Consider the following 17,651-nt stretch of genomic DNA (forward strand, 5'->3'; position numbering starts at 1 on the left):
TCCTCCTACAGGGAAATACTTAAGCTGACTACCTGCTATTAATTGGCAATCCCATATCCAATTGCTTTAGACTGAAAAGGCGGTATCCTAAAGCAGTTCCCAAGAATATCTTCTTCTTGCCAGGCCATCAAATGTCCAGGTATGCGAACAAAATTCTCTCCTTTGTTGGGAGCCTGGCTAGGATAACAGATTTCCAGTAACAGCAGTCTTGACTGGGGCTTCAGAGATTTAGGGTATTTTTTTTTTCCTGCTAAACCATTCTGAAGTATATCCCCAGGCCAGACAGAATGTTTCTTAGTGCTCCACTGTACATAAAGCCACGGGAAATCAAAATGTGATTATGCCTGCAAGGAAAGTGATTCAGAAAGAGACCTAAAGCCATTCCAACATCTGAAGCTTGTGGCTGAGAACTGTTTCTCCAGAAATGTACAAGAAACTGCCACAGAATGACTGAATGCAAAAAAAGTTCCGATCTTACAACTTGGGGCTGTGTGTATGGAGGAAGCCTAAATGAGTGCTTGCCAGCTGGGAAGCAGCCTGGCTAATTGGGCAAATGGGAGTACCCACTTTTGGGATGGCAGGTGGCACTCAGACATCAGTGGCTGGTATTCTACAAAGTCTCAGATAGATATGAACAACTGGCTATGCAGAAGACACACTCCATATCACAGAGGAATCTTCCAGAGAGAGGGGTTTACCAGGTCCTAAGAAAATACCATGACACTCAGATTTGACCCACAAGGTACACTTGAAAGGTAGCAAAGCGACACATTCTGCAGACATACACAAGCTCATCCTCTCTTCTTTTCAGCATCTCAGTGGCTCTTTTTTCCTTTAGCTTTCAGGTGTGTCCTTTTCTGGAAGCACATAGATACCTTCATGCACTACTGCAGCTTCTCAGAAGGCTTATAAGAGGGGCAAAACCTGAGGGTGATGTAGTGAGCTCTTCAGAAAGTGTTCCAACAAAGCCTTGTGCTTCATCAGTTTCCCATGTGGTCAGCTTAGTGGAGATGCTACAGAATGTTATTTTAAGGCATCCAAGCTGCTCAGCTCTGCATCTCTGCAGGCTGGCTTAGTGGAAGTAGTACAACACCTTCTTTTAGATTCTTTAAAAACTCTGGTTTCCTCAAGGACATAATGCCATAGGTTCTTCTGGAGGCATTCAGCCTCCCCCATGCTAGGGAGGGTATTTGGTGGTGAGAACATCATGCTGTTGCTCAGGAAGCAAAATACAGTGCAGAGAAGTCTAGAACTATGACACGGGAACAGCCTACGCTTCCTATTACAGGCAGATCAATCCTGGGTAGGCTGGCATCTGAATTCAGAGGAAAGCAATGATCCAACACCTGTTTCTTTCTATGGCACAGGCTGTGAAATTGGAAGCAGAAGTTCCCCACTGTCTCCCTCTGATTTTCCCTTGCCAAACATGTTGACCAAAAAGAAGAAAAAAACAAGAGCAAGGAGGAACAGGAAAAACCAGTTTTGGACTAAGAAGCCATGAACTGCACTCTGCTACTGGCATAAAGAAGCTAAAAACACTGACAGAATGATTCAGCTGGTAGTTTTACACTTGCCCTGATTGATTTCTCTGCTTCCTCAATTCCTGATAGGTGGAACAATACCACTTACTATAAGCATTTATTTTAGGACAAGGAAATGGGGAGCTTATAAACATTAATTTGTTGTTTCAATGGAAGAAGCTTGCTGTTTTTGGTAGCACAAAATTTTCAGAAAACTAAACATTTATTTAAAAAAACAGAAGCTAAGTCTGTGAAATCTCACCAAGAATTTAGGATAGCTTATAACAGTAAACTGAACAGTACTTTTCCTTCTGGAAGCACAACATAAAGCATCACATCACCATAGTATATTTTTTCAAGCCTTTTACTTAAGTATTCATTCAAAATAACTGAACTCTTATGCAAATATGGCAATTTCTGCAATCGATCAATTTGTGTACACTGGTTTTAATTATAACTTTAGTCTTGATGTTACAGTCTTTCATTCCATGCACCATAGTATCGGACTGAAATACTAGTAATGAAACCCTTCTTTATTTTTTTAAGGGAGAAGTGGAATCAGAGGAGAATATCAGAATTAAAATTTTATGACAAAGTTTATGTCTGCCATCAAACTCTGCAAATGAAGTCTGAACAAAATCCAGAAATATATCCTTTTCCCATATATTTTAATAGAAATGTATCAAGTTATATTGTAAGTGAAGGAAAAAGAAAGGCTCACAGAATGGCAAACATACTATGGAACGCCATATATGGGAAAAAATAGCGGCCTATAATAGTTAAAGAAAGTGGAAAAGGAATTTTTCTTGATTAGGAGTTTAGTCTTACCGTGCTACAACTAAAAACTGGTCAATCTGACGATCTGTAAGGGAGCTATCTGGATCCCATACTTTTACTTCCAGCTTTGCCTGTTCTCTGTCATCTAATTCTCCTGTCAGAAAGGTAAATGGGATAAAATACTATTATTTACATTATTGTTCTCTGTGCATTTCTTTCATCATGTTTAAATGACATGTTGTACTTCAATTATGAACAAGGTTTAATAAAATTAACAGTTATATCCGTTCAGATTACATATTGCACCAGCTATTAAATCCCTCACTTAAAATCAGTAATTTAACTTTTTTAGAGAAGCTATTGAATGAAAGAAGTCTAATAAACCTGGTCATGCAGCTGAAGCATCGGCTCAGTTTCCCACTGTATTTTTAAACTGCATCATAACCACAAGAAAAAACTAAGAGTATACTGATACTGTTTTAGTAAACAAATTTCTCTATTTTGAATATGCCTCCTGATAGAAAACCCTGCTGAACGAAGCAACCTACTGATTATCAGCTTTCATGATCTTGGCTAATTTTGATTATGAAATCACTTCTTCCTCTACTTTTTGCTCCCCCACTACCCTCATCTGTACAACTATAGCATGGGATGGTTTGAATAGGGATGATGTTGTCTCGGGCAGGGAGCTGGACTAGATGACTTCCAGAGGCTCCTTCCATCCCTACTTCACTATGTTGCTATGGGCTCTAATATTAGTTAACCAGTTATTGCTCTTGTGATTCACTAAATGCGATGGCAAACAATAAATAAACTGTTCTATATATTTTTCTCAATTAAGCTCATTTAAATGGAGCATAGGTACAAGAACTACACTAATACGGCTGTGCAGAAGGCTGAATGAATGGCAATGCTCGCAAACTCAAGAACATGCTAAATGTGTTACTTACGCTGAAAGTCAGAGATCTAAAACATAACAATGACAGAACACAGAGTTAGGCTTAATACTTGTGCCAGAGGTTTCCACTCTACTATGGGTAGGGCCACCATAGAGCTGTTAGTACCTCTCTCTCTATGGTATAGAGGCAAAGGGAAGGTTTATTCATTGCATGTTGCTACATATATACATAGAACCAAATATGTACATTTGTGTACTACATACAACCAACTGCCGGGCAAAAGAGCCATGGCAGTACTTCAGATCCTTTTGGTGCTTCACAGCTCAACATGTGTTCTACCCCACCCAGATGAACCCATTTACTCAACACAGTATGGCCCTTAAGTTTATCTTCACTTTTATGTTGTACTCCAAGAACACAATTCTATCCTCAGATATAACTTTTTAATTTCCCGCGACAACAATGAGTGTTACAAAGGTATTTTTGGGGGCCAAAATTTGTCTATGTCCACAAAAACTTACATGTGGGAGAGGGAGAAGAGAAAGAATCACACAAGATCCTTTGACCCCAGCTGACTTCCTGTCCCTGGGGCAGGGGGATGGACTCAATGAACTCCTGAGGTCCTTTCCAGCCCTAACGTCTATGAAATCCTTTATATCACACAACACTTTCAGAGTTGTGCAATTTAAATTTACAAATTTGAAACAAAACCCATTATCACTCACACTTACAGTGCATTACTAATGGTTTATTTCTAGTTACAAATCTAAATATGCACAGCATCATGAAAATGTGAAATAACCTGAACCTAGGAGTAGCCTGGAAATGAAACTATTGCTCTTCTAGACTTGTACTGTCTTTCTGTAAGCGTATTATATGGGATAGGGTTCTCTAATGTGTCTGCTAAGAAGGAAAATGCAAGCAGGGTATGGTTTTAATCCTAACAAATAGACCAGTTATACTCACACCCTGCTGGCTGAACCTAACATTTCAGGAGCACCATTCATTAGCACAATATATTCCATGTACTAAGAACAAACAGGGTAAATGAGCTTCCTCTGATGCACGGTCAACAGAAAGCTGCCTGTCTAATGGATTTGACACTCTTTAACTAATCCATATCCATAAATAGGGTGCAGTGCTGGGAGACATGCTGTAGATTTCATGATACCCTTGGTGAAATTTTGTGTCTATGAGATGCCCTCTACACATTATAGGTATTGTACAATTAACTGGTTAACTGCACAATTACCTAGAGACCAGCTACATGTGCAAAGTAGCTATATCACACTAAAAGGATCCAACCAGCTACGTAGTTAGACCTCAAAAATGTGCGCTTACTTTATAGTCGACTGCTATCCAGCTTTAATTTACATGTGCAGCAAGGTCTCCCCTGCTGCTGGAAGCCCCTCAGCTACAGTGTATGTGGTATGTATGTATGTGTGGTATGTCAGGAGGTACGACTGTTGTGAATCATGCATTAGATTCCATCATGCCTTTGCCCACACATATAAAGGGGACCTAAATCTAAGTTAACAGAATAACCTGAAGATCTAACTGTCCAAAATTTGATTTCATAGTCCTATCATCCCTTTGGCACGCTCAAAGCACAATGAGTCCCTGCATGCTGAGAGTTCATATTGCTGTCAAAAGCTACTTGAGAGAAGAAGATCCATGTAAGGGGAACAGAACATTGACCATTCATAGCACTGACAACACCAAGCACTACACAACTCCCCAAAACAGCAAAAACTAATGAAATATAGTTTTTGCCCAAAGGCCTGTTCACACTCCCAGAATACATGAGAATGAAAGCATCAGGCTATTGGCAGGCATTAAGGCAGTTGCACAATTGAGGTGTGAGGAATTTCATGCCCCATCCCAAAATTGCGTGACCTACCATCCCACATGTGCATGTCAGGTTATGCTATTTTAGGGAGGGCATAACATTTCCCAGACCCAAACAGCTCAACTTCTAGCTGCCAGAACTGCTCCATGCCAACCTGATGATCAGCTGACTGTCAGGATCCTGGGTCTAGAATGCAGCCACCCCATGGCCTATCCCTAAAATTAGACAGAAAGCAGTCCCAGGTCTCAAAATGAGACCTGAAGCTGCCCTCTGCCTAATCCCAAATGCAGGCCTTCCCAGATTTGCTGCCTTGCACTGCTGCCTGCAAGGAACTGCAGACAAGACTCCTTAAAGTGCCTGGTTGTAGGGAGCCTCAGGGCTCCCCACCCAGTCCCAGACCTAGGGCTACCTCATCGCCAGGCTAATGATAAGCTGACTGTCAGCATCCAAACAAGGCAGCCCCAGATCTGAGACAAGCCACACATTCAAACTATGGTTTCATACAAACCAATCATAGAGATGTTCCACATAATAATGAAAGATATTCTACATTATGTGGAACATCTCTATGTCATACATTTTATGTGAAATATCTTTGAGGCTTGTTTGCCATTAATGGCACCATAAGTTAGCTGTTATGTTGGTGTGATGAATGCACTAATTGTGCCATAAATACAATGTCTGCCAGGACCCTCAGAGCCATTCCCTAGATGAGACACTTAGGAAGACAGACCTAAAGCCCTGGGGAAAAAATTCCGAAGCAGCACAGCAAGAACCTAGCAGAGGTGGAGTCGTGAAGTAGATTCTTGGAAAATGAAATGGGTAACTAAGTACATGGAGGAATCTGAGCAAACAAATCACTCCTTCAGAATCACAGTTTTATACTGTTGCAAATGTGTTCCTAAAGCACAAAAGAACTGTAAATAGCAGAGCAGAATTATTGCAAGGCAAGGTAGAGGCTGTACAATATGTGAACTAGAAAACAAGCTAGAGGCTGTACAATTTGTGAACTGGAGGGAAGAGAATGAAACCGCATTGTAATTTTTAGATAAATAGTTTCCAGAAATAGAAAAATAGGAGACTTAAACAGAATGTAAAAAGAATAAGGATAAACTATAGGTTTGCACTCAACTTTTCATTTTGAAGCCAAAATTCATTTTTAGACAGATCTGAATTTTTAAAGCTCTTTACTTGGCCTCCAGGTAGCAGTACAAAATATACACATTTTTGGACATCCAACACACAAAATATATCAAAATGAAAAACTTTTAATTTTGAATCAGCTGAAAAAAATGTTGGGTATTTTTTTAATATAATAAAACCAAAAGAGCCAGAGAAATCTTGCTGCCACTGAAATCAATGGCAAAATGTCAGGTCTCTCCATAATATAATTTGACCTTATCACTGTATTGTACAATTTCTAGTTTGGCAGGTCTCACCAAGACTAAAAACTAATATATCGGTTAACAGCTTAATGTTTACCTTGGAGACATTTGAATTTAACTGAAAGCTATACAGATAGGTTAACCTGGTTTACGTTTCTATGATATATACTTCGTACCGTACATAGGCAGACAAGGTTCTTTGGGTGAACCTGATATCTTTTATCAGACCAACTAAATAATTGGAAAACAATTTTTAAGCAAGCTTTCAGGTTCAAAAACCCTTTGTCAGGCTAAGGAAGTTTCAGCAGTTGATGTGTGCTCTTCCTGGATGGAACAAAAAGTAAAAAAGCTGGTGACTAGATTATGGCCAGGCCAATCCTGAAGACTAGTTTACTAGAACATATCAATGGAAAAATAAAAATCTCTTTGGTTCTTGCCCTCACCAAGCATCCAGGGAAGGACTTCTCAAGTTTCTGGTTTTACTATGTACAATCTTTTTTTAAGAAAAGGAAGTTAAGTTCAGTGACTTCAGTCAGTCCTTTCAAACAAATGAACCAAAAAAATCCAGCAATACCAAATTTCAAGCAGAACTGTATAGAAAGGGTCCTGGCTATATGTTCAAATTAAAGCATGATAGAAACCAGCTGTAGAGTTATTACACATTTTCAAGCACTAACTTTATAGCTGTCTGGCTCTTCTTATAGTTGGATAGTCATTTTTATCGTGTGATAATTACTTTGCACGTAAGGCTGATCTAAATTTATTGCACAATTAACCAGTTAATGATACAATAATTATCCAGCCAAACATCGCATCAGATTCTGTTTCTGCTAGGATAGAGCTTTTTAACTTTTAAGTAGTCAGAGGTTGTGACGGTCACACCCATGTGAGCCGTGTCCCACACCATGCTGCCAGCATCCCCCCCATGCTAAGCAGTGCTGCTCGGGTGCTCCCACCATACAAGTGCCCCAGACCCTAAATGCTATGCTGCCCCACCTCATTCCCATGGGTGGGAGCAGGAAGTTAAAATGACAGGAGGCTGAGGGAGCCTGGAGAGCACAATAGTAAGAGAAACCAGGTTGGTGGAGAGGAGCACCTGGGCAGGAGCCCACAGACTGCAATTTAACCCCTCACATGCCACCCACAGGCTGCAAGCTGGACAGCTCTGTTCTAAAATTTCAAATCTGGTGGGATGTCACAAACAGCCTGTGAGATACCATGCACCCCCAACTTCTACATAGCTCAAGCTTAACTGTAGAAAGGACCAGGTACAAACATTACATTTTTACCGGTATAAGTGATCCAAAACCGATCTACACCCATAACAGAACAGAAGTCTGGCACACAGACTGGTTTAAAAATGGCAGAACCCAATCAAATATTTGCCCCTCATCAAAGAGTGAATGTGTGCTCTGTTCACGGCCAATCTAAACTACACCGCCTACAGAAAACCACATAACTCAGACTCTGCCTCGGGCTTTTTGAATGTCTGTACCTTGTCAAAAGGACAAATATTCAGAAGAAATAAACTGTAATAAACAACCTAAAATGCTACTGACAATATTTTGCTGAACTCTACAGTAATCCCTCTTTATTGTGGTGTGTTTCACAAGGTTACCCTTTTACAAAGGGACTGAATGACAACAAATATGAGCAACATTTATAAAACACATCTGGGAAATGTTTGCTTATAATTCTCAAGGGAGAAGCCACCAACAATGATGTTCTCTCTTCCAACACATTTCTGATTCTGTGCCCTTCATGTTCTTTAAAAAGAACATGAAGGGCATGTCCACACATGCAGAGGCATGTGTCTGCCATGGCACAAATAGTAGCAGTACATATTTGTGCCACCGCTTTGTGCCCCAGGGCATGCCCCTGCACGCATGCCTCAGTATACACCAAATCATCCCAGGTGGAGTAGGGGAGGTTGAGGCCAGCACAGTTGCTGGCCCTAAAAGCCTTACCAGGGGTCCTGAGGGCCTTCCAAGGAAGCAGCAGTGCCAATCTAGCTGCACAGAGCTTGGCCAGCAGCCAGAGCATAGCTCTGGACAGCCAGGCTCCATTTTTAGCAGAGCACACTGCTGCTGCATTTGCCACAGTTTTTTGCAGTGTCTCAGTATTGAACTTCAGCGCTGTGCTGAAAATCTGTAGTGTGGCACACAGTTGCATGTTCACTGCATGTGGTTTGCAGCGCCACAAACCACACATGTGCACTCGTCTGGGCACGCCCAAAGTGTTTAACTTTTAGTGACTTAGCTTGTCAGATATAACTTGATATAATTTGCAGTATTTCTCAAAATCCATTTGTATTTCAAGAATAATTTCACAGCTATTTCAAATTAAATATACAGATCATAAAAAGAAGATTGGGTGCCCCGATTTCCTAGTACCCAATTCCAGATATTTAAAAGAAAACCTGATTTTCAAGAAATGCAAAGTACCAGAAATCCAAGATTTTTCAAGGTGTTTTACCCTAGACTTCCTTAAAAAAAAGTTTGAAAATCTTGGCCTCCAGTACAGAGCTGTAGTAACAAAGGAACATCTCTGATCATACAACTGGACTTCTTTCTATGCCACAGACTGCCTGTCATAAACTCAGGAAATTCATTCAGGGTTTGATCCAAAGCCCATGAATGAGAGGCTTTGAATCTTACCTAAAGGCCCTTATTAACATGGTACTTAGGCACATGAATCGTTTTAAGCAAACAGGACTATTAATATGCTTCAAATACAGCAAATACAGCACCTAAATACCTTTCCAAATGAGGAGTTTAATCACTATGCTGTATTACTATGCTGCTAAGTGCTATATAAGGTCATATAGGCCATGTCCAGACTGCACATTCACACATTCTCTGCACTACTACCTTGGGGGTAGATCCTGGGGTCAAAAAACCCATGCCAAAAAAAGCCGCGGTGGCACATGTGGCAGCAGTGTGTACAACCCAAAACTGGAGCCTAGTCAGTTGGAGCCATGCTCTGGTTCCTGGTCAGGCTTCCAGTTGCAAGAGTACTACAGCTCCAGCTTCACCAGCCCCCAGGCAATGGTGCTGGCCCCAGCACAGCTGTTGGCCCCAGCCTCCCCTACTCCACCTGGCTACAGCAACACGTGGCACAGGCATTCCCTGGGGACAGGTAGCAGCAGAACAAGGTGTGCTGCTGCTACTTGTCTCCAGGAAACCCAGTGTCTGTGCTTGTCTGGACACAGCCATACAGATGCTCCATTTGCACCACAAGAAAAGACTTTCTCCCAACACAAAAAAGAGAGCTTACAGAGTCAAGGGCTTTTCTGCTGATGAAAAATAGCTCTTCTGCAAGAAATTAGATCAATTACTTACAAAAATATCTTCCTTCTATTCTAACTTGAAAGTTTGTATGCTTCACTTGGGAGATAGAAAAAGTATTCCATACCCCTTTGGAGAGGGAGGAAGAAAAACACTAGCTCCTTGACAGGCTGCCCATGGGCAAGATGTCAAGAAACACATGGGGACCCTGTCTCCTCTCCCACCAATCACTTGACGGGAGAGGGGAGCATCCTCCTGAGACATAACCCTTCTGGAGCCTCAGGAGAATTCCTGCCATAGGAGAAGAGCCCTGGTCCAGGATGTTCTCTGGTTCAAACTGCAGTATAGCAGTGGGAGGCAGCTGGAGCCCACATAGAGCCCCAAGAGAATCCGCACCCCTCAACCAGCTGATTCATGGGCTGGTAAGGGGGGTAATACTCCCATGGTGGGAGAGGAGCCCCCTCTTCCCATTCCACAGGGAAGCCTGCTTGGGATCAGCAAGGGGGAGTGGGGGAAGGGGCAGGGGCAAGGGCCGAGAACCACAGGGGACAATTCTCCCATGGCTGCAAGGACGCCTTTGATCCAAAGGGGCCACTGCCCCCCCTGCGCCCCCCCCCCCCGCAATACACCTGTCAATCGAGCTGGAAGCATCTGGGGAGCAGTCATCAGCTGTGTCATAGCTGTTATACCTGTGCCAAGGCTTAGACAGCCTTGCAGCTGCAGGAAATTGTCAGGGATCAGACACCAGGTGGGGGAGGCTATCCCCAAGTCCAATTCCTAGTCCCCCTTGGTTTAAATGTGACCCACACTGCCCAACCGGGTGGCAGGGCAAAGACTGTAAAAGCCCTGGGGTTGGGAAATGAAGCCTGAGAATCTTTCCCCATGCTGGTTCATGGTCTTGTGGGCTTTAAAAACTTCATATGCTGCCCAGCTGGGAGGCATATGTGCTGCTTTAAAAGCTGGGACCCAAGGTCAGGGAATTTGTCTCTGGCCCCAGCTCCCCATGCCTCAGGCTTTTAATCACCCTGTGTATAGATCATTTGGACTACACACAAGGCAATATAAAAGCTGAGGGACTGCCTATTGAAGCCTACCCCCTTCCCAGATGGGGTACAGTGCAGACAGGCGAGTGATGGGCTCCCCTAAAAGGCAGAGGTGGCCTAGAGAGCTGCCCTCTTGTGCCCCCCTGGCTAGAGAGCTCACCAGAGGGCTAGAATGTATGTATGCTCCAGCTCCCAGACTAAATTTCTCACCAACAGCAATGAATGCCTGGATGTAGCCTAAGAATATAAATGAAACACAGGGTCTGCTTCCATTGTTACTTTGCCAATGATGCTTTCATTCCATCAAGAATTCAAAAAAAATGTTGAAGGCAGTATTCTGCCTGACTAACCCTACACAGCCTTATTAAATAGTTTCATATGTCACAAAACACCGTGGAAAATATGCAACTGTCTACCATACTTTATTGCCAACTCACAGAGTCTTGTTCTCATATTTGTGGCTTGACTGCTGCACTGCAAGCATTTTTTAGTTATTTATTTTATAGAAAAAGCAAAGCGGCATCATTCTTTGGTTTCTCTCAGTTTTCTGGCTACCAAAAAGATACAGAGAATACAATTCAGAAATTAAACTTCATACTGCTTAAAGTTGTCCTTTAACATCTACAGTACACCTACTTTGTCTGTCTTTATAAAGATTAAAAATACAAATCAGTCATGAGTATGATCTATTTAATGTTTCTAACTAAAACAACTCAGGCTGCTTACATACGTAAAACAAACCCAAAAAAGGGTACTTCATACTCCTCATGCCCCCACACCGAGTCCAGTCACATAGAGGCCCCCGCAGTGAGGGAGGGAGTGGGGCAGGGGCTGCACAGCCAGGGAAAAGTGCGGGATTGAGCCATGAGCAGCTCATGCGGGGGTATAGTGGGGGGCAGCTCCCGCCGCTATGAACCCTCTGGACAAGCCATGGTTCTGTCCCACGCCCAGGCTCTGCAGCACCTGCCCCAGCTTCAGCCTCACTCCCTCCCTCACTGCTGGGGCCTCGATTTACCCACCCCCTATGTCCCTTCCATCACAGCAGACTTACCAACCAGATCTAGCTGCTCTCCACACTACTGGGCTGCTCTCTTGGTTGCCTGCATGCTGCATTGTGGCTGAGCACATGCACGGGGCATTTATTGGTCACATTATCAGCCACATCAGCCCAAAAAGCCAGTTGTCAATACTGTCACTTTTCCTTATATCGGTGCTGATTTGATATGGGACTGATGTATCTGTGCACCTCTAGTAATTTTTTTTCATCCATTCTGTGTACCCCCTACGACCTTTTTAAGTATCACCAGGGGTATGCGTACCCCCAGTTGACAACCACTGATCTAAATTGATGTAAATTTGATCCATTCCTGAGTTTAATGGTTAGAATGAAAAAGTTGTTTTGCTATGCACTGCATCTTGACATAGGGTGCTTTTTCATTTTGTTTTTTGTGAATAAAACTGCAAGTATAAATAGAAATTTGCTCCAAAAAAAATCAAAGATTTTGCATTAAATACCAAAAACAAATATATTATGAGCAAACAAGAATATATAGTAAGACTAACCTAAGGAGCGGGGGGCATAGGCAGGAGGAGGAAAATCATCACTTAATTGGAGAATAAAACTTCACATAATAAAGATGTGCTCAGCTATAAAAGCACAAATGGTTATTCAGTTAGGATGTAAATGAGTTTCTTATTGACATAAATCCCCAAAACACAGCTGAATCTATAACGTGAATGTATATGAATAAATCTTACCAGTAAATAATAAGATACAGGTTGACATAAATCATGCATTTTCTCACAGTAGGCCAGATATCTTTATACTGCTGCTGAACATTTCCTAGGATAATAAAATGAGTCTAGCCTGATTATTTTTTATTCTCTAAGGTTTTAGTTTATAAGGCTTAAGATTTTCAATAATTTGTCCTTTGGAGGAAAATCCCCAAGGAAATATGCATCCCATTCCTAGGGCCTAGTGAGTATCATCAGCATATGAATCTTGGTCCTCATCCTTGTATCCTTTGAATGTATTTTAACAAACTTCCTGCCATTGCAGAGTTCTAAAAACCCATCTATCAATTTATATGCCAAAATAGTAAAACCCTGGGGCATGGTCCTGGCCAGTGAAAGCAGGCAGGTGGGTCTGGCTGGGCAGGGAAAGGCTCAGCTAGACCCTAGGCATGGGTCTGGCTGAATGGGGGAAGCGGGGCTTTTTCCTACCCAGACCCAGGGCACCAATCTGGCTGTGTGGGGAAAGCACCACACAGGTAATAGATACCTGCCACAATAAGGAGGCAGAGTATCACTACCTTTTGTCCTGCCACTGATCCTCTTTTCACATGGTCCCAACAAAAGGTATTGATATCTATTTGCTCATTGTTTGTGCTGCCATAAAAAAATTTACAGCAGAACAAATGACAAATCAGATGAGAACTCTACTGTTTATCCAAGATTCATGTCGTTTGGTAATTTTAAGCTCAAAGACAGGTACTCAGGCATGATAGGATGTCTGACATTTCCCCCTTAGCTGTGAATTTTCTTCTTTTTGAAATTTTTGAAAGAAGGTAAATAGTTTGGCCTTGAACCGTGTGTTTTTCCTCAAGTTAAATGTGTACTTTCTTGTTGTAAGGGATGACAGAGAGGAGAGTTCTGGCTCTCCAGTTAAGGTGTATAATATATGGTGTTGCACTTGCAGTCCCCAAGCTGCAGTGCAGAGTGGAGGGTGCTTCCAAGCTTTGCTGTGAAGGAATTTCCCCTCCTGTTGCTCCAGGCATTAGATATTCTCTCCCCTCCTTCAACACACCAGGTGCTAACTGCAGGCAAGACTAGCGATTTTGACCAGGGTATGCCAATGCTCTTCCTGGAGCTTAAAGAACAGGAGAGGTTTCTGGAGAAAGGGTCTTGATCCTTGGCTCAGGATCAGACTGAGCAGCACACTTGGGATAAGTAACTGTACCTCACAGTCAGCCTGACATGGATTGTGGGGGATTTTGCCTTCCTCTGTAGCAGGGGACATGGTCCTCGTCCTTGGATCCTTTGAATGTATTTTAACAAACTTCCTGCTGCTGCAGCGGTACAATATTGACAGTGCCCTCATCCCCCTGCTTTATCTGGGGTGATCTTAATGCTTTCAGGTAGTGTGTGTGGTAGTTGAGTTTCTGTGAGCGGCTCATCAGTTTTAGGAACAAGTTAGAACAGAGGTTGGCAAAGTTTTGCAGATACGGGCTCGATCAGCCTGACCTGGGTCCCAGGCAGGCTGGTACTGCCAACTAACTGCTTGCCATTCAGCCACAGCATTTGCAACACCCCCCCTCCAAGTACCTCCCTGTGACACAGTACATGCAAAGCCCCCACCTCTTCCCCCCCATCCCCCCAACTGATTCCCGGATTAGACCTCTACCAGATAGTTTAGATTGGGTGGGAATGATCCTACCATGACCAAAGGGGTAGTCTGGATAATCTCCTGAGGACCTTTCCAGACCTACTTTTCTATGACTCTCTATTTTTAATATTTTATGGTGTACCAGAACAGCACTCAGTTTCAAAGCATTCATATTTCTAGACTTATTAGTATTTAAATGAGTTCTGGTGCCTCATTATTTAAATAGATACATGTTTAAACAATTTACAACAAATACCTTTCAGTGATGCCTAAACCCAAGTTCAACTTTGCATTCATTTCCTTTTCTTCTACTAGTAATTTCCGTCCTGGAAAGCTTTATACATATGCTTAAACTTATGTACGTGAGAAGTCCTGCTGATTTTGGAACTATAAAGTCAACAGGGCTGCTTATTTACATAATGGCAGTCAGATGTGAAAGTCACAGGAGAATTTATCCTCAACATGAAGTGGATTTTGAATTACTCCAGTGTAAAAATGTCTCCTACCCATATCTGGTATCTGCTTTTCAATTTTTCTTATAAAGAAGTGAATTAAGCCCTTACATGATATGGCATTTGAAAGCCAATTTATGAATGTACTGCAGTACATTACTTTGAACCACAATAATTTTAACATACAGCAAGTATACTCTCAAAAAAGTAGAAATGCCCTGAGATTGAGTTTATGCCTTTAAATCAGTTTTAGACAGAACTCTGTAGGTATTATTAATATGAACAAAGGGATATTTCCAACTATAATGATGTACAGCTTTCCACACTAATGAATTAATGAAAGCTGTTAGTCTTACATTGTGGCCAACTGCAAAAAAAGAGAAGCCAGCTGATTTTAACCATTTCCTCAGTTTAAGTAATTAGGAGTAGGATAATATACATGTAACAAAACTAGGAATTGGATAATTCATGGCAAAAATCTCCTTAAACAGCTAAACAGAGTGAAATCTGGCCCCCTTGATATCAGTGACAGAAGTCCCACCGACTTCCCCCAAAGTGGATAATCTTAATTATAATAGATCTGTTGCTACATTTCAGGTAATAAGCACAAGTACAAACAAGATAAAGCGCTTTTATAACATTTAATTGTTAAACAAAACTATTTCTATAAACTGTTCATCTCCTAAATTAACTTTTTAGTGCCAAAGACAACCACATGGTCCATTAAGTAATCACTGAATTGTTATTCTAAAAATTGTCAGTGGTCCCACTACAGTGAAGTACTTAAGTACAGTTTTAACTTTCAGGATGTGTAGTGCCATTAAATCAGTTGCAGTCACTATCTTGCTGAACTAGTACAGAAATACAGCCCCAGAAATATACTTCTGAAATAATTATGAGTAACCAAAGAGAGGGATTTGTAATGGAAATATTTATTTCTGCTAATGCTTATGCCATATACTTTGTCCTATGCCTTATGTTGTTTCTGACATCCAGGAATAACAAAACACTTCAAAAATATTGTTTTACAACACACCTAACTTAATTGTCTCATATCTATCAAAGGTAGTTAGCCAAGTTACTCTGAAGTGAGGCACAAGGCAGGGTATGGTGGCACTTCAGGTTGCGTCCCCACAAGCAGGAATGTGTGTTCCCCAGGGACAAGTAGCAGTGGCACATTTTGTGCTGCTGCTACTTGTCCCCAGAGAACATCCATGCCACCCATGCTCTGGACCATGACACATTGCCCCAGGTAGGGCAGGGGAGGCTGGGACCAGCAACTGTTGTGCTGGCCCCAGCAGCCTAACCTGGGGTCCTGTCGGGCTATGGGAGTTGCAGCCATGGTGCGCCTGCAGCAGGGGAGCCTGGCTGGCAGCTGGAGCATAGCTCCAGCTGGCCAGGCTCTGGTTTTGGGTTGTGTGTACTGCCGCCACATACACCGCCCCACTATTTTTAGGTGGGTAATGCCTGCATGTGTGGCATGTGGTGTCGCAAACAGGTCCACATTCATCTGGATGCACCCTTAGAGTAGTGGTTCTCAACCTGTTTAGATTCAAAGTACCCCTCATTAGACTCAAGGCTCTACTGGGGAAATACCAGCTGTTGGCTTTCATGAAATTTTTTTTGAATATAGAAAAATTAGAGAGCAATTATTCTATTACAAAGACGCATCTGATGTCACAACATCTGACTAAATAGGCTGTTGCCTACAAAAATCTTATGCCTCTCTAAGCGAGTTAATCTCTGCTCTGCTTTACGTCTAACAGAGGAATGCATACTATATTACACAGAGTTAATAGTCCTCAATCATAGTATTTGATGGGTGTGGGGGAAGAGTGAATCATGTTTTAATTGTTACTAATGCAAACAACAGGCAATTTCTATTAATCTATTCAAAATGATCCAACACCATATGCACAACTTGCATGTATTCGTTGTTCTATTAAGACTAATAAATAAGCCTATATACAAATTAAACTGGCCCTCAGGCAAGTCATTAATACTGCTTTTTGTATTAGTACTTGATCCTTATTTTACTATTCCTGATATCCAAGTGCTTGGTTATTATGAGAGACTTGTTCTACTGACACTATTATTGATAATATATAAAAATAAAACAATGTACTTTGAGCTAGCAGGAGCAAAGAGCTCTGAGACCAGCAACATAGTTTTTTTGTTTTTAATCCTAGAGGAAATGTTGCCTTTTCAGAAAGATACCGAAGTGAATTACCTTTTGACATTAACTTCAATGACAAAATGAAAACTAATGAAAACATCAATTGAAAGCAAAAGATGTTTGATCAAAGATAAATGCTGCTTTCATTCTGATTTATTAACTAAAAACTCTCTCTGGAAATCTATTTTGAGATGCTACATAGGCAAATGCTACTCATGTATGGCTGTTCATTAAGACCCATTTTATCTGTTCTATCACTACCAAGATTTTGTTTGCTTCATTAAAGAGTGTTCTTCAAAGAACCATATCAGTTACTTCTTCTGCCCTTTTATAAAACTTTTTTGCCTGATATATGGAAATTGCTGTTTATTTTGTTGTAGCAGTTTAAGGTTTCAGCATGTAAAATACTTTGTCACAGACTCACACTGGAAAGGTAGGGTCAGATTTTAAATCCAGATCACACTGATGCAAGGTAACCATAAAAACCCATAAGGATATAGGCCTTGGTATTTGCTTCTGCTGCTGTAAATCCATTGTCAAAGTCTGAGTAGATCATTCTGTTGTAAAAACAAGTGGATCACTGGAGCACCCTGGGTGAGTTAATACATGGTTTCAGATAATGGTTTAAACAAGTCCATCACTTCGCTCTCTTAAGGGGCATCCAGACAAGAGGGAATGTGTGTTTCTCCAGGGACAAGTTGCAGTGGCACACTGGGCCACTGCTACTTCTCCCAAGGGAACGCCTATGCCACGCACCATGTTGCCTCATGTAGGATATGGGAGGCTAGGGCCAGCAACTGCACTAGCCCCAGCAGCCTTATCTGAGGTCCTGGGGACCTCTGGGAGCTGCAGCCATGGCATTCCTGCAGCAGGCTCCA

The 17,651-nt window shown here is 41.8% G+C and overlaps 1 protein-coding gene across 2 annotated transcripts in view; it reads right to left on the reverse strand.

Moving 5' to 3' along the window:
• MTA3 (metastasis associated 1 family member 3) overlaps positions 1–17,651 on the reverse strand; it is a 163,671-nt gene that overhangs the window by 53,735 nt on the left and 92,285 nt on the right. Inside the window, exons 1-2 of one of the 2 annotated variants that reach the window (XM_019549404.1) lie at positions 8,398–8,512; positions 2,349–2,451 (exon numbers count right to left, since the gene is read on the reverse strand). In XM_019549404.1, coding sequence (XP_019404949.1) covers positions 2,349–2,451; positions 8,398–8,473 — 179 coding nt within the window. In that variant the 5' untranslated portion in view covers positions 8,474–8,512. Of the gene's footprint in view, positions 1–2,348; positions 2,452–8,397; positions 8,513–17,651 lie in introns of those variants that run through there. The other variant, XM_019549403.1, reaches the window with a different exon arrangement.

Source organism: Crocodylus porosus, unplaced genomic scaffold (assembly GCF_001723895.1).
Source record: "Crocodylus porosus isolate Cpor-Errol unplaced genomic scaffold, CroPor_comp1, whole genome shotgun sequence".
Classification (NCBI taxonomy): domain Eukaryota; kingdom Metazoa; phylum Chordata; order Crocodylia; family Crocodylidae; genus Crocodylus; species Crocodylus porosus.